General features: G+C 57.6%; 1 protein-coding gene across 1 annotated transcript; it reads right to left on the bottom strand.

The window, feature by feature from the left end:
- Nucleotides 1-12486: 12486 nt before the first annotated feature.
- Nucleotides 12487-22342, bottom strand: LOC148052937 (uncharacterized). Its single transcript, XM_087777757.1, has 12 exons — nt 22225-22342; nt 18207-18313; nt 17638-17787; nt 17278-17432; nt 16749-16896; nt 15913-16050; nt 15044-15220; nt 14251-14406; nt 13844-13945; nt 13323-13425; nt 12928-12987; nt 12487-12638 (listed from the first exon to the last, which is right to left on the bottom strand). Exons 1-12 carry the CDS (start codon nt 22340-22342, stop codon nt 12487-12489), a joined length of 1566 nt encoding a protein of 521 aa, XP_087633883.1.
- Nucleotides 22343-27934: the final 5592 nt, after the last annotated feature.

The raw sequence follows: 27934 nt of genomic DNA, 5'->3' as shown, positions 1-27934 counted from the left end.
GAGACAAAACCGCATTTCATAACGGCTCTATACAGGCGATGGGGGGGGGGGGGAGGTTAAACACAGCCTCTGCCCACAGGTGGGCAGCAGGTGGGCAGCGGCGCGCACCAAGCGGGCGGCACCAAGCGCAGGGCATCTGAGGACACCAATGGGCCCGCCTCGGTGCTCCAGCCACCCAGAAGCCCTGGGGACGCCGGGGGGCAAAGCGCCCCGCCCCCGCCGCCCACCCGCCCACCCCGCCCGCTGCTGCTCGAGAAGGCGCGCAGCACGCATCCCCGCGCCATGCGACCCCACGACAGGCTGCTGCGCAAAAAGCTCCAGGCCAAAACACTGCGGGGGCCGAGGACGCCCCGCTCCGACCTGAGGGCCCACCTGCTGGCCTCCATCCAAAGCTTCCACCCGCTGGGGCAAAGGGGGAAGGCGGTGGGGCCCGTGCGCCAACCGCCCCAGCCGGAGCCCCAGGCCGGCCCCAGCGTGCCCCCCAAGGTCCCCAGGCCCCTGCCCCCTGCCCCGACAGCCGGCGAGGGGCCCGCTGCCTCCGAGGCCCCAGCTGACGGCCAGAAGGAGACGGCACCGGCGGCGCCATCGAGCAGCAAGGCGCGCACCGGGGCTGCCGCCAAACCCAAGCGGCCCAGCTGGCTGCGCCTGTCGCCCACGGGGGGCCAAACCCCGCGGGAGGGGCTGCCGCAGCAGCTGCACATGCCGCCGCGCCTGCCGCGCCCTCCCGCCGACTCCGCGCTGCCGCCTGACTCCCGCTGGCCCCGGGCTAGGCCCACCCCGCTGGAGGAGCAGGAGGAGTCCGTGCCCATCACGCCTGAGCAGCGGCCCGAGCGGGAGCGCCTCAAGAAGCTGGCCCAGGAGGAGCGGCAGCGGGCGGCCCTGCAGATGACACTGGGGCAGCTGCAGTTTTTTGTGCAGAGGGAGATCGACATGCAGATAGCCGACGCCTACGGCTACCCATAAGCCACCGCTCCAGCACCGTCCCCCCTAGCACCCACGCACAGAGCAGATGCGCAGGCAGGGACCTGCACCCACCCGCTCCATCCCCAGCCCTCTCCCACATCCCCCCGGTTCTTCTTTCAGTCATTAAAAGGCTTGCGTGTTCGCTTTGCAGCGCCTCTCTCTGCCTGCGGCCATTTGCTCAGCGGGGGGGTGGGGTGGGGGGGGTTTAACGCAGCCTCTGCCCACCCCGCGGGTGGCTGAGCTGGGCTGGGGATGGCCACCCAGACGATGGGTAGACGGGGCATCGCTCCGGGTGGCAGGCGCCCGTGGGAGAAACCACACTGATTCGCACCAACGCCGGGAGGACGCAGGCCTCCAGCACTGCCCCACTACCGGCATCACCGCCCCGCTACCGCCATCACCAGCACCGCCCCAGCACCAGCATCACTGCCGGCCAGCTGGATCCGGCCCTGGCAAGGAGCCGCGGCCGCCCCAGGGGGCCAGGCAGAGACAGCCTGAGCGCGCAAAACGCAGCTCGCCCCGTGGCCGGCCAGCGGCCGTCGCCTGCCAAGGCTCGCGTGCCGAGATCCCGCAGCTGCCGCTGCAACGCCTGCACGGCTCGCTCGGCCCCCCTCTATGGCCTCGTCCGGCGCTGCCCGCACCTCATCCACCAAAAACCCCTGCCCACACGCCAGCCCTCAGCCGCTCTCACCAGCAACTCGCAAACGGCCCGTGCCGACCGAGGCCAGAGGCTAGGACACAAAGGGTCCAAATACAGGGGCCAAGATTCTTTCACGCACGTGCCGGGTCCCAGCCCAACTGGGGCAGCCCCAGTGTGCCTTTACACAGGGTTCTTGGACCCTTCAGTCGGTCAGGTACCAGACCACTTGACTGATCACTCCCACCCACGCTACCCACTCCTCATCACAGGCCAACTTTGCAAAGCAGCTCTAGTTTTGCAGCATTCTTGCTGCTTGTCTACCGAGCCGCATGTTCCTGGAGTCAGTCTCGCTACAGTTCCTCATCTCTGATGCTGGATGATGCCGGCAGGGTTTCAAAGACTTTCGAACATGGCTACATTGCAGTCCTATGCCCCAGGAACTAAGATTTCTGACCAGCATCTTGAGTGCCTCAGGACTACAGTTCTCAGCTTTTCCCTGAAACAACATGGCCACCTTGCAGCTCTGTGCTCCAGGACTACACCTCCCAGCATGCTGCGGGGTGCTCCTTTCTTCGCTCTCACCCTGCTGGGACATTGCCTCACCGTCCTGGCTGGGCCCGATCCTCCTGCAGGCCCCGGGGTTTCCTCCCTCGGTCTGCCTGTGTCCCAGACCCCGGTGGGGAAGGGAGGAGGAGGAGAGAGGGACAGAGTGGCAGACAGGGGTGGGATAGGGTGTTGGGGTGCCCGGAGAGGGAAAGAAGCAGGACAGAGGGACAGGAGAGAGACAGAGAGAGGAGGAGAATGGGGCAGGGAGCTGGGCAGCGGGTGGAGAAAGGAAACCCCTGGTGAGGAGTGGGCACAGGGACAGGGAGTAGGGCATGGAGGGGAAGGGGGCAGGGGGTGTCCCGGATCATGGTGACGAGCAGCGGGACAGAGAGAGCAGAGGAGGGCAGGAGGGAGGACAGAGGTATGGAGCAACACAGGCAGGCTGAGGGAGAGGAACAGAGGGAAAAGGAGGAGAGGAAAAAGGAAGGGGAGAGAGAAAGGGAGAGGCAGGGACAGAGAGCAGGGCACAGAGAAGCAGAAGATCTGCAAAACAGTCAGTACTGTAAACTGCCTCTTGTCTGAAAAGATGTGAAAACTGGAGTTATCGACGACACAAGCAGCTGCACAAGCCAGGGGCCTGCTCTCGCCCTATCACCTGCTCAGCAATCAGTGACATCAGAAGAAGTGTCACAAGCAAGGGGACTTCTCATACCCAGAAAGCTACTGAGCAACACGGGACACCACAAGCACCTGCACAAGCCCAGGACGTGCTGTGACGCTAACAGCTACTCAGAGACCGGTGACCTCACAAGCACCCGCGCAGCAGAAGCATCCTCGCTTCCAACACCCTGCATTTTGCCCCTCCATCACCATCTCTGTCTCCCATCTCCCCGTGCTCTCCTCTCTCCCAGGCGCCTTTCTCACCCACTCCACCACCTCCCAGTGGCTGTCTCTGGCTCTCTCTGGCAGATCTTACCTCGGCGGCAGCAGTGTCCCAGCCGGGTCACCTGCATCTCCTTCTCTTCCTCCTCTGCTGTCATCGCAACTGCGCCAGGTGCCTGATGCACTTTTTGACCTCAAAGGGCATTTCGTCCTGCCTCCCTTCTGCTGTGAAATCCTGCTCCTGCAAGAGAAGTGACAGTCAGTCACGGTCACCTCTGTCGCATCTTACCTGCATCTTCCTGAGCTGGACAGCTGCTGGGACCTGTCACCATCAGCCCCGGCTCTGCTTGAAGTCTTCTCCTGGCACAGGCGCAGCTCTGGCTGAGCTTGGGGCGGGCCATGCTTCCTGAAGGAGGACAGCAACACTCACAGTTACTCCTGGGCAGTTTCCAGCTGGGAAAAGCTGATTAGAGGCAGGTTTGCCACAGGTCCGGGTGTGCTTCTTGTCCCCCAGCTCGGCCACAGGTCCCACATTTGGCTCCCTCCAGCAGGAGCTTGGAAAACCCCTTCCCAGCTGGGAGCGCCAGGCCCAGGGCACGGGGCAGAAACAGCCCCCTCCCCTGAGCACCCCAGCCCCCAGCTGGCCTCTGCCCCCACACTCCTAAAATTCCAAACAGGCTCGCCCCCTAACTTAATTATCTTCAGTTTTAAGAAAAGAAACTGTGTACTGCCAGATTCAGTAGTCCGACTAAGACTGTTAGAGGGCGATTTGGGCTTCAGCTCCAGAACAAAAGGATTTCCAGTACAGAATCTCAGCTGCCAACTCCATGACCATCTTGGCACTGACACACAAACACGTTGTTGTACAAGAACTTACGGCAAATTAAAATTATCCTCCCCTCCCCAAATCTTTGTTCTTCTCATACCCTCAGACTGCCACAGGTAGTATTTAATGTAATAGAATATAATAATATAATCATGTCATTATTCTGCAATTACCACCGATCAGAAACCCCTCCAAAGCATTACTCCCTGACGGGACTGACAGTACTGCTGATAAGGGAGAACCATCACTACCCATGCACCTGCCTGTTAGGCCTTTTGCCTCTGCGACCAAGCACTTCTACATGGACATCTCTGCCTGACAGGAGAAGACCAGGCCCCCCAAAAATATCTTACATTGCCTTGGCTCTAGAGTAAGCCAGGGATCTATGAGAGTGATACAAACAAGTTTAAGAGAAAGCAGGATAGCGGAAAAAGCAGAAAATGTAAGATATCTCACCCCCCTCTCATTTCAGAAGAAAGTTTCAAGGGCGTTTTTTTTCTGTTTGGTTTGGTTTTTTTAACCACTGCAGAGCACAAGTTGAAAACACATGCCTATGTTTTAAGGAGAACTGTAAACTACAAGAGTAAAACTATCCAGTCTATGTAATGACACTTCTTTCCAGGATACATCAGTCATTTTTCTTACATTTCACTGGAGAGGTTTATGCTAAAATCACTGAATTCTGATGTGGAAATAGCAAAATGTCATCTGTAAATCTTGGAAAAGAACACCACATTGGAGGAAAACTGTTCATAGAAACTGTAAATGACATGTTTCTGCTGCCAAAGGTTATAATGCTTTTGAGTATCTTTGCCGCCTTCATCTTCTTTGCCTTCACTTTCTTCTGATGACATTATAACTACTGTACCTCAACATAACATTAAACTGTTCAAGCACTCTTGCAAATTACATGAAATCCAAAATGCCTTACTGTACTGGCTTTGGCTGGGAGAGTTAAATTTCTTCAAAGCAGTTTTTATGGGGCTGTGGTTTGGATTTCTGCTGAAAATACTGTCGAGAATGCACCAATGTGTTAGTTACTGCTGAGCTGTACGTACACAGCATCAAGGCCTTTTCTGCTCCTCACGCTGCCCCGCCAGCGAGCAGGGTGGAGGTGCACAGCCAGTTGGGAGGGGCACAGCTGGGACAGCTGACCCCCGCTGACCCAAGGGATATTCCATACCCTATGACGTCGTGCTCGGCAATAAAACTGAGGGGGAGAGTGGCAGGGGGGACCCTGCTCAGGTACCGACTGACTGTCGGTCGGTTGGTGCTGAGCAATTGCTTTCATTTGCATCGCTTGTTTTTCTTGGGCTTTATTTTCCTCTCTCTGTTTGTTTTTTTTTCTCTTTTCCCTACAATATTTTTTAAAAATTTCTTTTCAATTATTAAACTGGTTTTATCTCAGCCCACGAGTTTCTTTCTCACTTTTACCTTTCTGATTCTCAACCCCATCCAACTGGGTTTTGTTATTACCATCACATCCATGACACACTAGATCCTGCCAAACCTACAACCTGCAAAACCAAAAGACCAACTTATGCAAGACACGTTCCAGAAATTACCATCAGCACAGAGAAGCATACGTATCTATCTTGTTCTGTCCTTGCCGGAACTGCTGGCTGACCTGTCTTCAGCCTCGGTGACTAACAGCAGGCAAGACGCTCTCAGCTGCCTTAGCTCAGATGCAGCTCCGAGGAAAACAGCTATTTCAGAAAGTCATGCCTTGTTATTTTGGGAAAGTGTTTCAAGGAAATGTTTTTAACACTCCAGAATGGTAAGACTAAGCACGGTCATCTCACTCCAAGTTCAAGCTCTGCTACAGATTACCTTTTTTTCTTTTCCCCCTCTTTTCCCCAAAAGGGCGGCACTTCTTCCTGAACACAAGATGAGTTACATGGGGTATACAGATAGCCCACGGAAAACTGAGAAATGAGCCTGTGATCCCTTCCATCCCCATTCCTTGGCACTCCAGCACTCCTTTCACACTCCTTTCCTCGCCAGCAGTCAGGCCTTACGCAGGCTGTGACACACGTACAAGACGCCAACTTCGCCAGATATTGCCCAAATCATTTCCTACTTGAGATCTGATGGGCTCAGCTACTGCCACAACCTTTTCTGTCCTTACATGCAGTCTTGCCCCCTTCTGACCCATCCAGAAAGCTCCTCAAAGGATCACCTCACTCACTGCCTTCATTGCAACTAACAGTCTCCTTAACACCCCAAAGTTGTTTCCCTCCCTTCACACATCGAGTTAATATGGCCTTTCATGACTTAGCTCCCTCCCTCGTTATTTCCCACCAAGTACCACGACGACAGCTCCGAATTACAGGCCCTGAGAGCAGCTTCCACCAACTGCCACCTGCTACACACCAACAGGAACGGCACTGTCTTCTCCCATGCCCATCTCCATGCTGGGGAGGAGCTGCTCACACACCCCTGGCAGCCGGCCTTGGTGCCTGAAAATCCTTGCTGTCAACCAGAACCCCCAGACCCCTCTCCATGGGGCTGCCCTCCAGCCTCTCCTTCCCCAGGCTGTAGGTACATCCAGGGTTGCCATGTCCCAGGTGCAAAATCCAGCACTTGCCCTTGTTAAACCTCGTACGGTTGGTGATTGCCCAGCTCTCTGATTTGTCCAGATCCCTCTGCAGGGCCTCTCTGCCCTCAAGAGTCTCAACGGCTCCTCCCAGTTTTGTGTCATCGGCAAACTTTGATAACAAACCTTCAAGTCCTCCATCCAAGTCATTTATGAAGATATTGAAGAACACTGGCCCCAAGATGGATCCCTGTGGAACCCCGCTAGTGACTGGTCGCCAGCCCCATGTAACCCCATTTACTAGAACCCTTTGAGCCTGACCCATCAGCCAATTGCACACCCACCAGAACTAACCTACACTCCCTCCTTGATTGGCACCTCTTTCTTCATCAGGTCGTTGCATTTCTGCAGTTCCTGGGGAGTACCTATCAAGATTCTCCTGTTCAAAAGAAACAAGAAACATCAGTCACAAATATGCAGAAAACCTGCCATTCACATACACGCTGCCCACCCAGGAGCATTATCAAGACCCTGCATATATGCAAAAGATTACATTAATGCACCGGGGAGGAGAGAGCAGGAACAGCACTCCGGCGCCCATGATGAGCAACAAGAATTTCTGCTCTGAACTGGGGCTTAGTAAATGTGCAAGTACACTACTGATCCAGACACGAAACTAAGCCTGTCACTTCACCCCAGGTGCCACCCACACTGCCCGTTCTTCCATCGCCTCCTGCCGATGAACTGTTTTCCAGGCTCTTCATCTCATCACAGCTTCCATACCTGCACTCTGGCTCCGGGCTGACTGGGGGAACTTCTCAGTGCTTTAACTTTGCTTTGGGCTTGCTACGAGCACGAGGCTTCATCCCTCTGGCTTCGCCCCCAGCAGAAGCTGGGCAAGTGGCAGGTTTGCAAGTGCCTTGATGGAACGGAGCTTGGACACCTACCAGGCATTAAAAACCAACCAAAGAAAAAGCCAGAGAAACTGCGTTAGACAGCAGCAGAAAGAAACAACGGGGCTCAGCACTCTTTCACACACAGGGTTTGGAATTTGGGAGACTGGAGCTCCCAACAGACTCGCCTCTTGCAATGGAAACATCCTGTAGCTTTTGAGCCTGACAGAAATATGACAGACTGCCCCCATCCCTACGCTTGCAGTTGCAAGGAAATCAGCAAGATGACCACGTCCTCCTGATCCCTGGCTCTCATGGGAACTTTGGCCTGGCAACCAATACAGGAAATGGCAGTGGGATCACAAAACCATCAAGGCTTGCCCCGGAGCAGGTGGGATGAGATTTGCTGGTGTTCTGCAGGGAAGCACAGCACAAAGAAAACCTGCTGAGGTCTAAGCATTAACAACTTTATTGGGCTTTACTGGGCTTTTGCTGCCTTCTGCAGCAAAACAACCTCTCGGCTGTTAACATGCCAAACTTCCCAGCCCCCTGGGTAGTGAGGTGGCTCGTTTTGGCTTGGACTAGAGTAGCAGTTAACACCTGCACTCCTGAACCCTCGTAGACCTGAGCGTGTTCCTCACAGCTCCGTGCCGCTGTCCCCTGGGGGAACTGGGGCTCAGGGGGAGCCGTGCTGCACAGATATGTGCTGGAAGGCAGCGCAATGGGAATACAGATACGAGACTGGTGGGGGGAAGGTCGAGTATCGACCCTGGGAAGCGTGATGCCAGTTCAGTGTCTGCAGCAGGCTCCAGGCAGCCACAGACCTGAGCAGCGACTCTCTTTGGAGACCATGAGGCAACGGGTACCCTCACTCCCACAACCCGCTCTAGAGGACATCCCACTTCTCGCAGCCTTGCCCTCCCTTTCCCCTCCAGCTTCCCAGACTGTGGGAGTCGTCCTCTGAGGGTACGACAAGAGAAAGTGCCCCTTGCTGAACCGCCACCATTGCCTCCACTGGAACCAGCCTGGCTCTGCACGCAAGGACATACGGCAGTGGCAGCAGGTCACTCCCGTTCTGCTCCCTGCATCCCCCCTGATGACCTGAAGGAAGTCTGCTCCCGGCATCTTCCTCGTGCCCACACCAGCCTCCTTGAAGAAGTCGACTCTCAGCCGCTTCTGCTGGCGCAGGAGCTTGCAGTGTGACAAGATCCTGGGGTGCACAAAGAAGGGGGTGCTGCCCTTCCCCCAGGGCCGTCGGCTCTCTGCTCGTGAGCACTGGAAAAGGTGACAAAACACCCTGAGAGCACCCTTACCCAGTCGCCGTGCCAGGAGGTGTGACACCATCGGGGGTCAAGCAGCGCAGCTCTACGGATCTCTTCTGCTCTCTCCAGCCTTCCTTTTCTCCTGACGGTTTCCGTCAGCAGGGTTTGCTCCCGAGTTCTTGCAGACGCCAACAGAAACCCTGCCGTTATGGCTGAGGAACTAACTCACCCAGGAGCTATTTTTCCAGAAAGGGCTACGGTTACTTGTCTGGCATAAGCAATGCCCAAACAGAGTTTCTGAGGCACCTCCTGAGCACAGGCGTGCAAACAAGGGATTGCTAAGACTCAGAGTAACTCGCATCATTTAAGAACCCACAACAGGCAACTGAATGTGAAAAGGAGCACAAAGAAAGGGCTCTTTTCAGAATCGCTATCTCTTTCTTTTTCATGCCCGTGTTTTCCTCACCACGGGGAGCAAACACAGACTCTGCAGCCCCTGCAGGCACATACGGTTCTGTGGGACAGAGGGGAGAAGAAAGTAGAGAGACCTGAAGAGGGAATTTTCAAACCTGGGAAGAACCAAGTCGAAACACCTGCAAAGTGTACCAGCAACTTACAGAAATTTAAACCCGATGCAGCCGACTCGTAGAAGTGAGGATTACAGAGAACTAGAGGGGAGCACTGCAATCCAAGGGGGAAGCAACACAGGCAGCTCTAACCGCACATTTTCCCCTGATTGCCTTACACACAACAGGCCTGGGATCCCCACTGCTCACCTCACCCTGGAATAGTCCCATTCCTCCTCTGAAAGCTGCTGTGTGCCTGGCTGAGGACAGGCACAGGCCACACAGAGAGCAACCAGAGCTAAACGCTGCGCTTTCCTGGGTGAAGTTTCCTCAGAAAAAATACATTGACAAAAACAAATAACCTGCTACTGCAAGCACCAGGAAGAACAAAGTCCCTGACAGGTTACCGGACCTTCCCGGCTGTGGTAAAACCATCCGCCCTCGGTACCCCCGTTTCCCAGAAGCCCGCAGCACAGCTTGGGTGGGGGGACAGGCAGGTATCCCACCTTGGGGCCCAGAGAGGGGCACAAGCGTTACCTGTGGGATTCAGAAAAGGAGTTCATTACCAAGGCCTGCTTCAAAACGTTCATCATCAAGGCCTGCTTAGAAGAAGCTGGTCACCAACAACTGACAGCTCCCAAGGACAGAGTAGAGCTAGGAAGGAAGTGAATCAGCATGCCCGCAGAAAGCAAGGACAGAGGAGAGGCCTGTAAGGTAAGAAGGAATCTCTGAATCAAAGAGTGAGCTCAGCACAAAGATCATGGGCAGTCTGAACAGAAACCAAGAAACTCCCTGAACACTGGCGAGTGTCAGCTGTCTTCTTAACAAAAGGAAACCGCCAAATCAGCATGCTGAGGTGGAAAAAAACAACGAGGTCAACAAGCGGACAGCTGGAACTTGAGGAGAACGACCACCAAGGGCCCCCAAAAGAAGCCCCAGAATCAAACAGCGCATGCTCCGGTGGGAGGGGAAATATGGTCATGATTTCTGGGAAATAACTGCAATATCAGTGACTTTCCTTGGAAAATTAAGGAATCTGTACGTTTTAAGTGTGTCACACTTTGCTGGCGTGACCTACGGCATGCACACTGGGCTGAGGTATCCCCCGTGCACCCAGCGCTGTGTGTCACACTTTGCTGTGTGTCACACTTTGCTGGCGTGACCTACGGCATGCACACTGGGCTGAGGTATCCCCCGTGCACCCAGCGCTGCAATAAAGAAGGCCTGCTTTCTGAATGCCAATTTGGCGTTAGAAAGTTTTTGGGCCGGTTGGCGGTCGCACAAGCATCTGCCAAGGGAGCTGCCTCCAACCAGGAGCGCTCCCCACCGGCTGCTCTGCCAACAACGCCCCGGCGCGTGCTCCCACCAGGAGGCAGAAACAGCTCCGTGTCTGGAAATCCCCATTTCTCAAAGGCTGTCGGCAGAGGCGGGGCTGTCCATCAGCACCAGACCCACAGGAGGGGACAGCAAAGGCCCCTGGCCTGTCCCCACCACAGCATGCCTGCCCCAAAGCCCGGAGCCGCCTGCAGAGAGGAGGCCACTCTGCCTTCCCCTGCCCTGCGGACATCCAACACCCACCTCCAGCTGGCAGGGCTGGGGCTGGCGACCCTGGGGGCAGCAGCAGGAACCGCTCCCACCCTGCTGCTGGGGCTGGCCCTGGGGCTGAGCCCTCGGGCCCAGGGCTGGGGACTGGGCCGTGGCGGGGCCCGTGGGCGGTGAGGCCTCCAGGCCCCTGCCCCAGGCCCATCCCCACTGGCACATACCTGCTCCTGCAGCTCCCCTGGCCCTGTGGCCTGGCCCTGGCCCTGGCCCTGGCCCTGGCCTGGCCCTGCTCCCCCCGGGCCCCGGCTGCCCCCGGCCCGGCTCCCGCCCCTTTCTCCTCAGGCCCCTGGGCCTCGGCCCCCTCCGGCCCCGCCCCACCCGGCTCTGACTGACAGCCCGCCTCCGGCTCCGCCGATTGGCTCCGCCGTGGCCAATGGCGCGGCTGGGCGGGCTGGGCCTGCGCAGGGCGGGAGGGGAGGGAAGGGCGAGGGGCAGGGCCGGGGGCAGGGCCGGGGGGAGCTGCCCGGGCTTTGCTGGGCACCGGCACGGCTTTCCCAAAGGGTGGCTCTGGCTGTGCTCCAGCCACCGCCCTGGGCAGGAGGAGCTGCGTGCCGGGAGCCGCTGGCAGCGGCCAGGCTGAGCCCGGCACCCAGGGCCTCCCTCAGGCCTCGCTGCCCCCGGGCGCTGAGGAGGAGAGACGCCCTGTGCTGGCGCGGCCCAGGGCGTCCTCCTGCGGCCAGAAGGGGGGACAGAGCCCTGTCCCTCTCCCCACGGGGGCTGACCGCTGTCCTTGGCTTCTGTCCCCGGGGGTCCCCGGTGCTGGCAGGCCCCGCGGGGCCTCGGGGCCAAGCAAATGCCGGGGCGCCAGGGGCTGCTGGGGCCCAGGGCGGCTTTGGGCCTCTCCGAAGCCGAGGCACGGCCGCCCCTTTGCTTCTGCAGGTGCAGTTGTTTGCTACCCCCTGGGAGTCTGGGAGGCCTTCGGGGAAACGAGGAGGTCCCAGCACGCACGCAGGGAGGAGGACAGTGAAAAGGAGCCCTGTCAGGGTTTTTCTGCTGGTTCCCATCTGAACGCAGACACCTGCGGGCATCAAAGAGCGAGGGGGGCTGCGCTGGTCTTCGCGATAACTGCGCTCCTTTCTTTTTCAGTTGTGTGCCCACCCTTTTCCTTTTCTCCACCTTTTCTTTCTTTTCCTTCCCCCCCCCCCCGTTGCATTCTCTCTTAAAGGTAATGAGGATTTGGCTTTCTGGACACATCATCGAGTAAGCAGATACAGGAAATATAGGCTGGTCTGTGCGTCCAGAGCTGTAGGCTATAGACTAGATAGATATGGGCTACGGGTAGAATTACTATTTGCTAATTGTAATTTCTTTTCCATATTCTACACCAGGTAAGCGTGGGGACAGCAGTGTAGTCCTCCTGCTGAGAAGCTGGGCTCAGTGTAGAAGGACAAGAAGCACTGGTGAGGGGGATGTGTCGGGGCAGAGGCCAAAGGGCTGGGAGCCCGGCCTCAGCAGCCCAGAGGAGGTGGGGCAGGGTGCCCCTGAGGGCACAGCTGCTCCCTCTCCACAGGGAAACTTCTCCCGCGGCTCCCAAACAAGGATGTGCAAGCCCAGAGCATGCCAGAGGTGGCCGCGTCTGAACAGCAGGATGAAACCTCCAGGTGTGGCAGTCCAGCAGGGCAGCTGGGGCTTTGCGGCAAGGACGCCCTGCGTCAGCGTGTGCTGTGCTGCCGTGGGCACGCTCAGGGTGCTTCCTGTGTGAAGGACACCATGGCCTCGGACTTGTGCTTCCAGCTTTAATCCAAGAGAGCCATTTTCTTGGAGAGCGCTTCACTTCTGCCCAGCTTTGCAGGGCCAGCAGCAGAGCGCCCACAGGGCCCATCCCCGTTTTGGCTGCTTCCTGGGAGATCTCAGGAGGAGCACGGTCTGAATTGCCAGGGACGAGACCGAGAGTTCGTCATCTTTCTCCAAAAGCTGTAGGGCTGCAAGAGGAGGAAAGAGAACAGAGCTGAAGCCCACCGATCTGCAGAGACCCCCAGGCATCCCCTCCGGACCATGCCAGCCCCACCCATCCCTTTCCCTGGCCAGGAGGAGCAGGTGGGACAAAGGCATCAGCTGGAAGCTGCTGCTCAGGAATGCCCCAAATGCCCCTGAGATGTTCCCCTGCCCTTGAAGCATTTCCCTGCAGCAGGGCAAGGCATGGCAGCACCCTGCCCAGGCTGGGGCCCCTGCCCCACCAGCCCCGCCACACACAGCACTGCCCCTGCTCACCGCTGCAGAGCTCAGCCAGCTCCTCCTCGCTTTGGTCCCTCCGGTGCCGCGCGGCAAGCCCTAGGCACAGAGCTGCGTCAGACCTCCCGCTCCCCAGCGTGCTCCCAGCAGCACAGCTCCCGGCTCTGCCGGTTTGGCTGCACACCCTCCTCCCCCTCAGCAGGGTGACCCCAGGGAAGGACGGGACCCGAGGCGGGGTGGGACTGAGCAGGGCGGCCACCAAGCCCACCTGCGTGGGCAGGGCTGGGAGAGGGAGGCCCAGAGCCCCTGGCTGCCCAGGCCCTGCCCGGGGCAGCCAGGGCTCTGGCAGCCACAGGGCTGCCCCTTGCTGCCAGTGCAGCGGCTGGCACTGGGGCCAGGCTGCCAAAGGAGGGTCTCCAGGGGCTGTGGCTCACCAATGAACCTCACGGCCGCCTCTCGCAAGGGGACCTGAGCATCCTTCAAGTACGGCAGGCTCTGACTCAGATAGTCTTCAAGTCTGCTCCTGTCCTGCACCAGCTGGAGAGAGCACAAGGGCATGGGGCTGGCACAGGCCCTCCCCACTCTCGGCCGGACCGGTCCCTCCTCCCAGCACCCCCAGTCCCCCTCCCACCTCAGGCCCTTCCCATCTCCCAGCCAGGAGCCCTGTGGGGCTGAGGTTCAGAGACAGCCCCAGGCAGAGGCAGATCTGGAGGTCCTGAGAGCCCTCTGTCCCACTGCCAGGGCCTGGGTGGGCTAGGGTCTCGTTCGACATCTTGAGGGTGGGGAGGGGAGAGGGGCCTGGAGAAGAGCCCTTGGGGGGCTCTGTGCCTGGGGGCAGGGAAGGAGGATGCAGCTCCAGGCTGCGGGCTCTGGGCTGGAGCAGGGCAGGCCAGGCACAGCTGCACAGGGGCACCCCTTGTCCAGCCCGGGCCCTGGGCCTGGGGGTTGTCCTCACCAAGCACTCCCCAATTCTCCAGGTCTGCTGTGTCTGGGCCAGGTGCTTGAGCTGCCTCCACTTCAGCAGCTTTGCAGCGACGAGGAGGGCTTCCTGAGAGGCCTGCAGAGGGGGACAGGGATTGGGGCTCAAAGCCCTGGCCTCCAACACCTGCCAGGGACAGGACTGTGGGGAGCAGGGATGGGAGGGGACCCCACATCTCCATCCTCTGCAGCAGTGGTGGGACTGGGGCAGGGAAGGAGGGCAGCTCTGCCCTGTCCTCAGTGACTCGGGCAGTTGGAGCCTGGGGTGAGACAGACGCCAAGAGGCCAACTGCCAGCAGCCCTTGCCCCTCCCTGATGCCCAGCCCACCCCTGTGCTGGCAGCACGCCCTTCCCCGCATCACTGGTCACGTTTGAAATCTCTACCTTGGCCACGCTCTCGCTCTCGTCACTCATGCGGAAGAAGAGTCGGAGCAGGCTTCTCCGCACGTTCTCCTTCACCTGCCGCTTGTCGTTCCCCACCACCATCTGTAGCACCTCTTTGAAGAGGCAGATGGAGAGCTCTCGCAGCTGGCTGGACTCCTGGCAGGGAGGAGAACAGGAGGACGTCAGCAACAGCCGCTCCCTGAGCAAGGGCGTTAGCGGGGCTGATGTGAGGGGAGATGCTCTGCAGTCAGGTTCTGTACACAGGAGCCGTGGGCCAGATCTGCAGCTGTGGCTGAATGGGCCCAGGCCCACGAAAGGCCACGCATGAGGTTTCCATCAGGCGGTGCCTGTGCCAGCCCCCAGCATTCACCACCAGCCACACCAGCCGCACCAGCGCAGAGCTCCCCAGGGACCAGGCTGGCCCTTGGCAATGCCTCCAGGGCACACATCGCCGCCTCAGCCCCCTGCCACGGCGCCTGGGGACAACGTCTGGTCCTGCCTGGCAGCACAGCTGCGGGCAGCCTCAGGGATCTGTGAGCAGCTCTTGGCCTGCAGGTGCTTTGCACAGGGGCTGGGCTGGGCCCCAGCACAGGGGGCTCAGGTCACCCGGAGGCATCAGCCTGTCAGGGAGAAGCCGTGCTGGGCTGCAGAGCCCAGAAGCCATCCCCACGAGAGCCCAGGGGCGCGAGGAGGGGAACAGCCCTGCCTAAGTGCTGCCACAGGGCTGGGCTGACGGGCAGTTGTCCTTGCTGAGGGCCCAGCAGTGGGGCTCAGGCTCCCACAGCAGCCTTACATCATCAAAGAGCGGCAGGAGCTTCTCCACCAGCTGCAGAGCGGTCAGGCTGGCCTCCTCCCTCGTCATATGACCCATCACATTTCTGAAGACAAGCAGGGCCTTCATCTTGTTGTCAGTGTTGGCATTCTGCTGCGTCTCCATGATGTCCGGCAGCAGGACCAGCATTTTTCTTGCCTGTAGGAAGCACAGAATTTTCTTCTTGTGAAGCGGTGAAAGGCCACCCTGGCAAAAATGCTCTGGCCACTAAGCACCAGCCTCCTCTCCGCCTTCCTGGCAGGTGGCACAGGAATCCCAAACCAAAGGGGCAGAAGGCTTGGTAACCCTCCGGGCCTGGAAAGCTCCCCAGGCAGCCACCACCAGGCCCCTCCATGGCAGCACTCTGCGGACCCCCATGGCTCGTGCACCGCAGGGTGCGGGGAAGGGCAGCCATCTCCAAGCTGGCAATGAGCAGGCGGTGACCCCGTCATGACAGAGGCCCACTGCCCCAGCCCCAGAGTCAGCCCCTAGCATCAGCTGTACCCTGGGCTCTGGCTCATCCCCCTCTCTCAGCAGAACGCTTCTTCTGGGGACAGGGCTCCCTCGACTGAGGCACCTTGGCGCTGGCTGCCTCGGTGCGGAGCAGAAATTCCTGCCTGGCACCACAGGGATGAGCCAGGAGCGAGAGCTGCTGGTGAGGGAGCTTTTCTCCTTGCGCTGCAGCGGCAAGGTCCAAGCCTGAAGGAGCCTGGGGCCCGTAAAGGGGACAGCAGGGGCATTTGGAGCTGTCACCCCACCTCCTGACTCCCAGGGCAGGCCAAGCCACCGCGTTACCCACTTCCCCAGCCCCAGGCTGCCAACATGGCTTCACTTGACCAGGCCCTGCTCACCGTCTCGGGTCTCTGCGACAGCGTGATGAGGCCTCTGAGCACCAGCGAGAGCAGCACCAGGCTTGGACGCCTCAGGTACCTCTGGACTTTGTAGAGGCCAGCAAACTCCTCCGATTCAATGTCGCTGGAGGCCAGCAGCTGAAACAAAGGCGGCAGTGAGAGACTGGCAGAGCCCACTGGGCCCCTGCTCCGTGTGGCTCCTGCTTCCCACTGGCACCTCAGGGCAAGGGCACCGGGGCCAGACAGCCCGACCCAGGGGCAGCTCTGCCCGTGGAGGGCCGCTTGGCTTCCCCGCGCCCTGCGCCTCGCCGCACACCACATGGTTGCCTGTGCCGGCTCCTCCTGTCCTCTGAGCATCGGCAGCCTCTTGCTCTCACACCTCTGAGGAGCGATGCAACAGCAAGAGCGGGCACAAAGGAGGCACGACACGCGAGTGGTGACGAGTGTCTCCTGCCCCCAACCTTGCAGCCTGCTCAGCCTGTGCAAAGGCCACATCTCTGCCCCTGACCCAGCCCTTGCCCTGCCCCAGGCTTCCAGTCTGCAGAGCAGGGCAGGGGGGTGCAGGCAGGGGAGAAGCAGAGAGCTGCCTGGGCAGGCAGGGGCTGCCTGGGCTTCGTGTTTGTGCACCGGGGCCCAAGCAGCGTGGGGCGGCCCTGCATGGCTGGCGCAGGGGAACCTGCTGCTGGGCGGGTCCCTGCTGGCCCTAAGGGGCTGTGTCCCTATGTCCTGGAGAAGGCGACTGTTTGGGGCAGATGGGAGGGGAGAGGGCCGTGCCTGTTTGCCTGAAGAGGCAGGCACAGCCCCGAGGGTGAGCAAGGACTGCTCTGGTCACTCACAGCCAAGTGATGGATGCAGGCGTCCTCTGTGCTGGAGCTGAACACCCTGCGCAGCCGCTGGTCCTGGAGCTGGCTGAGCAGCTCCCTCAAGACCTTCTTCAGGGTGTGGGGCTGGGAAAGCATCACGTCCCACATGGCCAGAGCAGCACTGCAGGCCCAGAGCGCTCTGTCAGCAGGGCTGCCTCGGCCACCACACTGTGCCCGCGCCAGCCCCACAGGACCCAGGCTGTCCTGGCCCTTCCCGACCCCTCGCTTGGAGTGCCCAGGTCCCTGCCTGGGCAAGGAGGAGGGGGCTGAGATAGTCTTCCCCGTGGGGCCCGGAGGAACCTCGTGGCAGGGCTCTGGGCTGCCTTGGCCAGCTTTGGCTACTGCGGGCCTGGCACATCCACCAGGGCTGGAAAGTGGCGTGGGCTGGAGGGCCCTGCTCCTTGGGGGTGTCCTGCGCTTTCCCGTGGCTCCGGCAGCCAGAAAGTCTCCAGGCCCCTCTCCCCACACGGCACAAGCCCCCGGGGGCTGCTGGGGTCAGTACCTGTCACACGATGGAGAGAGCTTCAGCAGGCTCGCGACCACTCCCCTGGGGCACTGCTCCGTCATCAGGAGAAGCAGCAAGTCCAGTCTGTGCCGGGCGGATGCCGTGCGGATGCATGCCGTGTTTTCATAGATGCACCTCACGATGCTTGGCACCTGGAGGGCACACAGGTGAGGATGGTGCTGCCACTGGAATGCAGCCATTTCCTCAGCTGCCTCTCAAACTGCTGCTCTTCCCATCCTGCTCTGCTGGCTTCAGATGGCTTCAAGGTGCCTGAGGCACCTGCATCAGGGAGGGAGGGAGGGAGGGAGGAACAGTGCCTGAAAGGGCTTCAGGGCAGGGCAGCCACAGGCCGCTTACCTCTGTCAGCCAGGAGGCAGGCTCTCTCCCAGCCACATCCAGGATGCTGCTCGCCTCCTCCTTGTCATAGACGCTGGAGTCTCTCATGGCCTCAATGGCCACGAGGACGACGTCTCTCTTCTCAGAAGGCTGCAGGTATTTTCCAAACGCCTATGGGAGGAAGGAAGGCGGGGAAGACATGGCACACCGAGCGCCCTGATGGTGCTGCTTAGCTGAGCAGTGAGAGCAGCTCTGGCAAGACATGGCCCAGCAGTGCTGGCAGCGGTGCCCGCAGGAAAGCTGGAAGCAGGGGCTGCAGTACTGCGTGGTGGAGGAGGAGAAGAGAGGGCCCTCAGGGTGAGGGAGGAGGGTTGGGGTCGTGAGCCCAGCGTGCCGGCCCTACAGAGAACCAGGGGTTGCTGGTGGCCAGGCGGGCTGGAGCTGATGCTGGGACACTTGGGAGTGCAGCCCCTTCTAGTCCCTGCTCGGGGACAGCAGCAACCCTCTCACCAGGGACAGTGAGGCCATGCCGGCCCCACTGATTCTGGATCTCTGGGCACAAGAGGCCCAGCAAGGGAGGAGCTCATTACCATTGTTATGTTGCTGGTGCTGGGCGAAGAAAGCCAGGTGGTGTTCTCAGCTTTCCATTCCCTTTGACGCCGCGGATGCTCTGGATTATCCTCTGGCAGCATCGTGCCTAAACAGGAGGGGATCACAGACAAGTGATCAATTAGGTCAAAGCATCTTTGCCAACAAGCTTAGCAAATGGTGAAAAGAGCTTTGAACTAGGAATGGCTGAGGAGGGGGTTCCGACCCACAGTCAGGGGAGGAGGTGGTGGGCAGGGGTATAAAGCAAAGGGTGACGACAGGTGAAGGGAACAAGAGGGACCTCAGGGACGATGGAGAAGGATGAGAGACACCTGCCTCAAGCGTATGTGTGCAAATGCTCATGGCCTGGGAAGCTCAAAGGAACTAGAACTCTGCACGCAGTCACACAACTCACACGTTGTTGGAATAACTGAGATGCGAGGGACAGAGAAGCTGGCAGGCTTTCCTGGACAGCCTCCAGCAGGCACAAGAACGGTCCGTTGCAACACTCAGGGAAACAAGCACGCATCTGAGGAGATGCCTGTGTGTGGAGGGACACAGCCCACCACAGCTTCACTTACGTTTTTGCCACAGGATGAACCTGAAGAGGCGATGAAGAGCATCCAAAGCCCCCCAGCTGATCTCCCAGTTCGTGCAAGTGCGGCAAAGGATGAGACGCCCCAGCAGCTGTCCCAGGATGGGGATACGGATCTCTGTCTGGCAGGCACGGCTGTCATCGTCTCCTACAAAGGTGCTCCGGACCTGGGCGAGGGAGGCAGGACAGGTAGAAGGGCTGAGGGGCAGCAGCTGCGACACAAGAGTCTGCACGGGGAAGGATCCCCGGGGAGTCAGAGCTTTGGAGGGCCCTCCCAAAGCAGCCAGCTGGGGAGAGAAGAGCATGGGAAAAAGAAAGAAAGCAAGACGCTGGCTCCAGGGCAGAGCCTTGCTGAATGCCTCAGTCGCTGCCCAGGCTTGCCTCACAGGCATCTCTGAGCTGCAGGCTGCTCTGGTGTGCAGGCAAGGGGAGGCTGCCTGGCTCCTTACCTCCACTGAGGAAGAGCTGGCCAGCAAATCGCTCAGCCTCCCAATCCTCCCCACAGCCCTCTCACACGCAGCTGCGTTCTGGCAGTTGACGAAGGTCAGCAGCATCTGGGAGGAGAGAAAGTGCTCACGTGCCCTGGGAGCTGGTGCCCGCGCCAGCAGAAGCAGCACTGCTGAAGCCCTGGCTGGACTCACGCAGCCCTTGTGGCCAGGCAGGTGGGCAGATGCCACCCCCAGGGCAGTGCCTGCTCCCTTCCGTGCCCTCCCCCACAACACAGCCCTGTGTCCCCTCTCCAGTGAAGGCTGGGCTCTTGGGCAGGAGCCTGCCTGCAGGGTCTGCAGTGGGGCAATGGGGATACGGCCCCCTGGGAAGCCAGGAGTACAGAGCTTCAGGGCTGGGCTGCCTGTGCAGGACAGGCAGGTCTCAGTGGCTCTCTGCCCCAGTCAGATCTGGGGAGGAAAGCACGAGGGACGGTGAGGCAGGGGAAGAGCAGCACCAGCTGCCACCGCTGAGGTGCCTAAGGAGAGGGGTCAAATGTCTGCCACCGCTTTGGTGCAAGGAAAGCTCTGGGGACGGAGCTGGCCCAGAAGTGCCATGGGCAAGGCTTTGCCGTGACACAGGAGGAGGCTGCAGAGGGGAAGCGACATTGAGTGCAGCCAGGGGACACGGGGCTGCCAGAAGAGCATGGCGGGCCAGCCCTGGCTCCCCCAGGCAGCTGGGCACCCTCCCTGCAATGTGCTCTGTGCGTGGCACTGGGGTGGGGACCATCCACTCGAGAGTGGACACTCCCGTCCCTCCAGCGTCAGGAACAGCCCCTGCGCACCCCACTCTTTGCCAATGCCACACCTGTAAGATTGTCTGCAGCTGCGTGAAGCCAGAGGCAGGAGAGCTGAGCACCAGCGTCCACAGCATGGTATCCATGGTATCCAGGGTCTGCAAGAAGGACAAAGGGTTGTGGCAGTCTTTCTGCAGTCCCTCTCACCCTGGAGATGGATCTGAACTCCCCACGCCAAGGACTGCGGGTGAAGGGAGGAAGGTGGGAAAGCAAAGCCGAGCCCCTGCCCTGCCTTGGATCTCCGGGTGTCTCTCAGCACATGGCGGCCAGGGAGCAGCCCAGAGGGACTAGGGACTCCTGCCGCTCAGCCAGCACTTACGTTAAAGTAGAGAGCAGTGTCCAGGTCCTGCATGTCTGTTTTTGGAGGAAGCAAGAAGACACTCCTGAAGCAGGCCTGTAAGAGGCTTTTCTTTTTGCCCTCCAGCACCATCTCCACTTTGCTGCAAAGAGAGAGAGGGGCCTGTTGGACACTGGTGCTGGGCGCCTTGATGCCTTGGGCAGGTGGCCACGCGCCTCTGGAGCAGGGGTCCCCGAGAGGGATGGAGGGTGTGCAGGGAGCCCTGCCAGGAGGCACCTCCTCCCTCCCCAACATGGCCTGGGCCAAAGGACAGTCCTGGCAGGCAAGCCTCCCGCCTCCTGCCTCCCGCCTCCCGCTTTGGGGAAGAGCCGAGGCATGGCAGGCAGCTGCACTATCCCTCTGGCCTCCCCTACGCCCTCCCAACAAGCCGCGAGCAGGGCAGAGCAGAGTCCCTCTGACGGCACTACTGGACTCTGCCTGGATGGGGGACGGGGAGAGGTGCCAGCCAAACCAGGGGCTGGGCAGCTACCTCAAGGCGGCGATGGCAAGCATGGCTTGCTGCCGCACCGCTGTGTGCAGGTGGTCCCCGGGCTCCTCTTCCAGCAGCACCTGCAAAGCGCAACCGGCATGGCACCTGGCAGCCACCAGCAGCCAGTGCCAGCAGACCCAGCACCAGGCGGTGGGGCTGGTGGAGACCCTCTGCCCCCGCCCCAAGCACCAACCCCAGCGTGCCCCCTGCCACTCCTGGTGATGGGGTCTCTGCTGGCAGGGCTTCTCAGCGGCACCCGAGTCCCCTCAGGGCAGCTCCGCGTCCACTCACACTTGTCCCTGCCCGACCCCTGCCCGTGCACTGCCCGCACACTGTGCCGGTGCCCGGGGACCTTGCCCCCGTCCCCAGACCTGCCAGGTGTCCCCTCACCTTGATATTCTCTGCCAACTCAAAGCTGTGGCAGAACGCATTCAGGCCCTGTGACAAGCCCTTGCACCTGGCAGCTTCGCACAGGGTGCAGATGGTCTCTAGGAACTGTATCTTCTGGGCCTCCTCCTGGCAGCCAGGGGACAGAGAGACAAACGGGGAGCGTGAGAAGGCAGACACATGGCCAGCAGCACTGGAGCCCTGGGGCTGCAGTGCTGTGCAGGAGACCTGGGAGGAGCAGCTCTGCCCAGCCACCAGCCCCCCAGCAGCCCCGGCAGCAGGCAGCAGAGCCGGTGCCACCGTCAGGAGACGCAGGCACAGCTACCATGGAAATAGCCACGCTTACCTTTTCTGAGCTCTTCAGAAAAGCCTGGATGAGCTCTACGGCTTCTTTTTCCTCTCGGTACAGAGATTGCCAGCTGGATGCACCAGCGGGGGCACCTAGTAAAGGAGGAGAGCAAGGAGGGCTGTAGAGAGGGGCTGAAGGCAAATGCAAGGAGACGGAGGAGCTCTGCCCTCCATCCGGCCCCGTGCCCGCTCCCCTGGCGCAGTCTCCCCATGGGTGTCTGGCCCGGAGGGTGCCCGGCAGATGGGCTGCGATGTTGGAGCACAGCGCGGCACAGAAAGGCACAAGTGCACTGGGCTCAGAAACTCGCTTGCAGACAGACTGGAAAGGTCCCCGTCCCCCACCACCGCTGCCTCCCTCCAGGCCAGCTGCCTCTTGCTGCCCCATAGCCTGGAGCAGGAGCCCCGTCCCGCCCTGGGGGAGGCTGTGCTGGGGCCAGCTCCCAGCCCCGAGCAGCATTCCACCAGTGCCGTGCTCCCCGCCCGTGGGACCCCCACTGCCACTGTGCCCGGGAAACAGGACCCTGGTGTCGATCAGGGTGCCGGCCCCAGCCCTGCCCAGCCCGGCGGGGCCCCTCACTTACTTCTCTGCAGCGGCTGGGGCACGCACACCTCGTAGGGCTGCGGTGGAGAGCTGCTCTCCTGGGGAGCCCTCTTCTCCTCCCAGGCCACCCTGGGGCGGCTGGGGGGTCTCTCCGCCATCCTGCGCGACGCAGGAAAGGGCTAGGGGTGGGGAAGGGGGAAGCTTTGGCAAAATGCCTTGGCACCGCGGGGCTGCCGGGGAAAGACGTGGGCTGTGCTCAGGGGCTGCTCGCCAGCTCCAGGCTCCCGCCCTGTCCCGTCGCCGTCCTGCCGGACACTGCAGGCTGGGGGCTGTGACCGCGTTGACCATATGCAGTGCCACAGGGTGTCACAGAGGCGGGTCACAAAGGGCACCACTGTGACCCGCCACCCAGGCCGGGAGGGGCAGGGTGTCCTCTGGGGGCGTCACGAGGCCCACTGACCCCTGGGCACTTGGGTCCTCTTGGCGTGCCCCAAGCCCCACATTTGCCCTCATGTTCCCTGCAGACCTCCCTGTTGCTCTCCAACTGGCCCAGAGCCCCGTGTTCACGCGTCCCAGCGTGCCCCCAGGACCTTCCCTTCCCTTCTGTGCACTCCAGAGCGCTGCTTCTCTCCCTTGGCGATGTTAGATTTAGTCAAGCTGAACACAAGTCCTAGTTTTTGTCACTTCCTCTCTTCCTCCTATCAAACAGGAAGAGCTTATGCAGAAAAGAGGGAAAAGAAAAGGAAGCATCTTTCACGGAGTTTGCCCTTTTAGGAGTTGGGAACCTTTCACAAATGGAGATTGCTCTCTTGCTGCTTTTCTCTTGGCCTGGTTTTGGACCGCAAGCGAGAAGCCCTCCTCATTGTGCTGGTGCTGGCTGAGCGCCATCTCCAGTGCTCCATGGGCATCTTCTGGGCCACTTCTGCCTGATGGCCTGCTCCCCCTCCCAGCTTTCAGAACGGTGGGAAGCCCATTGCTGCGCGGGCTGCACAGAAGTTTTATAATTGGAGTCTTTTGGCCTGTGGGCAATGGTAGCTCCAGGCAGGGCTGTCTTATGCTGGGTTTTTAGCAATGTGGAAACTTCTCCCCTGCAGCACAGCAGGAAATACCACTGTCTGCTTTCAGCTCGGAGCTGCATAAGAAAGTGCAAGGCTAGGATCCTAACCGAGTGTTTCTATCCCAACTGACTTTTGATGTTGCTAATGACATTTACCAGTTCTTTTGGAATCTCATGCTAATCTTTAATCATTCCCGTGAGGATACGACACTGGCCACAGTGCGGAGTTCACCACAGATGGGACGAGATGCTCTCTTCACATTTCTACAATTTCTGGCATCTTACAATTCACAGCCTTTCCTCCGTTCTGAGAATCTCTTTCAGCAAAAAGCCGTTTACACTTGCCTCTCTCCTCTGATCCTTGTTTGGTGTTACAACTGTCGACGGAACGTTAACATGCTGTATTGCTGACCAGATGCTATCAGAAGAGGAAACCGGAACAAAATATGCTCTCTTTCCTAAAGTGTCTTAACATTTTCCATCAGTCCCCTCCCCTACAGGCCGACAGACAGAGAGCTTGAAGGGCGGTTCAGCAATTCTTCTTCTTTAAACATACGGATCTCGTTGGGATCCAAAGGAAAGGTGGCTGATTTGAACAGCATCCAAGCCGCTCCTTATTTGTGCCTTTAGCGATTTCTAGAGACTTCTAAGGTGGGCAGCAGAGAGGACAAACGCTATTTGATGATGTCTGCAGTCACAGATCACAGAATCACAGAATGGTTGAGGTTGGAAGGGCTCAGCCACCCACGCAGTAAAAAAGTGCGTTCTGATGTTCAGAGGGAACCTCCTGTGTTTCGGGCTGTGCCCATCGCCTCTGGTCCTGCACTGGAAAGAGCCTGTCTCCATCCTCTTTGCACCCTCCTTTTGGGTATCAAGACACATTGATGCCGTCCCCCCTGAGCCTCCTCTTCTCCAGGCTGAGCAGTCCCAGCTCTCAGCCTGTCCTCATAGGACAGATGAGTCCCTTCAGCATCTTCCTGGCCCTTTGATGGACTCTCAAGCCTGCCTAACCAAGGGTTTTGTTGGTCTCTGCCTCTTCAATAATTCAGACCTTACTATCTGTCAGGAAAAGCAGGGTCCCACTGACTTTTGATTTCTGTTACCTTGCAGATATGAAAAATGCCAAAAGGACCAATAAATCAGTTCATTAGAAGAAATAAGTCACGTGAATGTCTCCCTGGTTTACATCCCTTTGTCTTCAAAACCATGTCAAAGCACACTGAAGTTGTCAAGGGAAGGTCTGCATTCGTCCTCTTTGTACTGATGGGCCAAGACCGCCCCTGCTAAGACCGCAGATGGAAACTGGCTGTGCCTGTACTCCCGTACGGGCTCTCCTTTACTGTCTGCTGACGAGCAGGTGTCAGCTTGCTGTCGACTTATGAAATGGTCCTCTGTTCAGAGCACAGGCCTAAGCACAGGACACACCAAGTTTGTTTTCCGTGTCTTCTTGTTCTGGTTCTTTTTCTTCTGAACGTCCTTGCCAAGATCTACACAGAAATCTGAGCATGACATCACTTTGCCATGCCCATGCAGAAGGATGCTTGCATTCGCAAACACACTCCTCTGTCTCCCTCCAAGTGTGGACAGCTTGAGTTGGACTTTCAGAAGATACCAGTTCTTCTCTGGATTCCATTTTGTTCTTTGCGCATGAAACACGTTAATATTTTTTCAGATATTCCTTAGGGAGACCTATTTCTACCTAACATTCCCAGGATAATGAGAGGGATGACTCATAGCTCACCCTATTGCTAGTTTGATAGCATGATCGTACTCCGGGGGAAGGCTCTAGAAAAGGGCCCCCGGGGCTCTGTGCAGGGCTTTCCGTTGTCCCTGCCTCGCAGGACAGCAAGAGCAGGAGAACCCCGCTGCCAGCGCCAGGCGGGTCCCCAGAAATGGCGGCTGTCCCTGAGCCTGCACAGCGTCCAGAAGGAGTGGCATACAGGAAGGGTAAGGCTATTGCCACTTCTACCACAGGAGCCACCAGAGCTGTGCATTGACTTCAGGTGCTGTAGACTGGCCTCTTCTGCTACGTCAACAAACACAGCTTTCACTACTCCACAGCTACGTGCAGTGCAAATCCGTTTTGTTGCAGGAAGATGCAAAGAGAGCAAGTCTTCATGGCTACAGTGCAGTATCAACCACCAAGAAAGCACAATTTAGCCTGAAGACAGTAAAGCTCAATTTTAAAATGCCACCTTAGTCCCTTCAACTTCACTGCTTCTTTGGCAACTTGTCCAGGATGCAAAAGACTTGCACTGCAATCCGACATACAGGACTATTTAACCAACACTTCTAGCCAGATGGCCTAGCAAAATTTTGCACATACCTCTAGCTCTAAGCAAGGATAGTGACCGCATGTCAGGAAAAATCATACCTAAAAGCTGCTCAACTCAGCCTCTAGGAACTGGACTCAATGCCATTACTCCAGGAAAGATACCAACAGCATTACTAACAGAGAGCTCTTCAGACTCCTGCCCGAGTGATTTTGGGGGATAGAAAACATCAGCTACCCTGACTGTTTTCTTCACAAGTTTTTCTTTTATTGTTTTTTAAAGAACCATTTCACATTATTCCGCAGGTGTCCATTAGCATCATTCCTCCTCTCAAGGTCCTTCACCAATTTAATTGTCAAATACTCACAGCTGCTTAAACGTCAAAGGGATAAGGAAGCTGTCAAGTTTCAGCTTAAGAGGACTTAAAAAAACCCTGGAGTTTATTTGAGAAGGAAGCATCACTACAGGAAACTTCTTTTCAGTGGAGTTTGTCAATGAATCAGCCAGTGTCTCATCAGGCATACATGCACATGGTTATGCTTTTACGAACACAGCATAGTTGCCTGGCAAAATAAGTCTCTCCTTGGGTTACTTATTTATATTTTACCAGCAGCAGGACAGTGTTTTCAAACCTGAAGAAAAACGCTGCCCCTTTTCCAAAGGTACATTCAAAGCGGTGGTAGACTGAAGAAAGGCTTCACCTTTGGGAAAGTAAAGCAGCAGGCGAGCCTGAGGTCGCCGAGCTCCAAACAAGTACTGCAGGCAGAAGGTAAGAAAGATGACAGGCATTTTACCCACAAATGCACCAGGCTCTAACCCTGTGCCAAAGCGCGGACGCTGGGTTTCAGGTATTTTCATTTGCAGACAAACTGTTCAACTCAACTGCTTCATCAGGTAAAGCGGAAAGATCAAATGCAGAGCTCTAGAATACCACTTTGCGTAGCAACGCTATTGACATTCACGGCAAGGGATTCAAAACACTTATGTACCCAGAGGGGCCCAAACAATAGCACTTCAATTTCACAGCTGTAGGAACAAATACCCAGGTATTTAAGGACACGAGAAGGAATCATTCAGCTGCACAGAACTGTCCTCCAAACATAAGGGATATGTTGGTTTTGGTATTTGTTTGAACGCCCAAGGCAAAAGTAAGGAACAGTCCCAACTTTAACAATCATGGTTTCTCAGGGGGTTTTGATAACATTTTCAAAAACCAGGAGGCCAAAACGGATTTAAAACCAAAAGCTAAGTGATACAAGGTGAAAATGGCAAAAAATACGCTCCAAACCATTTTTATTGCAAGAAACAAAAAGCACACGACACCCTATACAAACATCCATATTGCTAGCTAGAGACAGACAGATGTAGAACAGGGCACCACGTTCAGTTGGGCAAACCTCGCACCTACGTGATCTCAAAATGATCATACATTATCTGTACAACTCAAAGTCATTCAGGAAATGTTCCAGCAGATTCAAGATGAAACACAATGCACTCCTAGGCACAAATACCAGTGTTCCCATTAGAACTGTGCGAACGATGGCATTGCTCAGTTTTTACTATCCATTCTATTCACAACATATGCTGTCTTTTACTGGGAAATACATAAAGGTAATGTTTGGAAAAGTAATACGAGGTTACATTGTTTAGAATGAAGTGCAGTGTCTAGCAAAAAGTCTGCGTTTTTACATACTGCGTTTGATGCTCGGCTCACTGGCTCAGTTGGACTTCTGGAAGAAGAAATACAGGGGATCAGAACTTAAAACAGAGCACTTGTACCCAGCATAAAGCGGTGAAAACAGATTCTAAAACCTGAACATCCAAACATGATGTTCTGATAGTCTAGTGAATGTGGACATTTATTCGTACACAGAAACTGTTCTCTCTTGGTACATGCAGTGCAGCTAAAAAGAAGCCCAACAATCACATTTCTACTTTGTCACAAATCACTCTAGGACTTACAGAGACAGAACACAACAGTGCAAGAGGAAGCCCTCAGGTATTTTGTCTCTGCTACATCAGTATCAAAAAGATGAAGTCTGTCCTACAGTTTTGTGTTCTTCAATCATCAGCCATCAAAACACAAAGGTCACTTTAGCCAATCTCTACACCCCTAGTACTGCAAATAGGTACCCGATAGAGTACTTGAGTGTCTGAGAAAGAACAGTCATAGCCTAGACACGTCCAAGTGCAAGTCTACTTCAGTGAAAAAAATCAAGAAATAACAGAAATGTCAGCAGCAGAGTCTTTAGGACAGTGGTTCTTTGTGGGAGCCCAAGCCCTGTGTTCAGATATCTACCACACTTGGCCAGGAAAGGGCCAAAATACTACATGTGTTCCATATGCTGTATTGACTAAAAATAGCAGTAGATATCTCACCTGACAGCAGTTCCGAGGAGTTTGTGCGATTTAGGAACCCT

The sequence above is a fragment of the Nipponia nippon genome, unplaced genomic scaffold (assembly GCF_047370975.1).
Source record: "Nipponia nippon isolate SJK-2023a ecotype South Korea unplaced genomic scaffold, ASM4737097v1 scaffold_41, whole genome shotgun sequence".
Taxonomy (NCBI): Eukaryota; Metazoa; Chordata; class Aves; order Pelecaniformes; family Threskiornithidae; genus Nipponia; species Nipponia nippon.
This window is presented reverse-complemented; position numbering and strand designations above follow the sequence as displayed.

Coding starts and splice junctions, on each gene's coding strand:
- LOC148052937 (XM_087777757.1), bottom strand. CDS start 22,342: ATGGCGGAGAGACCCCCCAGCCGCCCCAGGGTGGCCTGGGAGGAGAAG. Junction 17,433..17,637: donor CTGCCTCCTGGCTGACAGAG/GTAAGCGGCCTG, acceptor TGTGCCCTCCAG/GTGCCAAGCATCGTGAGGTG. Junction 12,988..13,322: donor GGCGGCCGTGAGGTTCATTG/GTGAGCCACAGC, acceptor CTCTGTGCCTAG/GGCTTGCCGCGCGGCACCGG.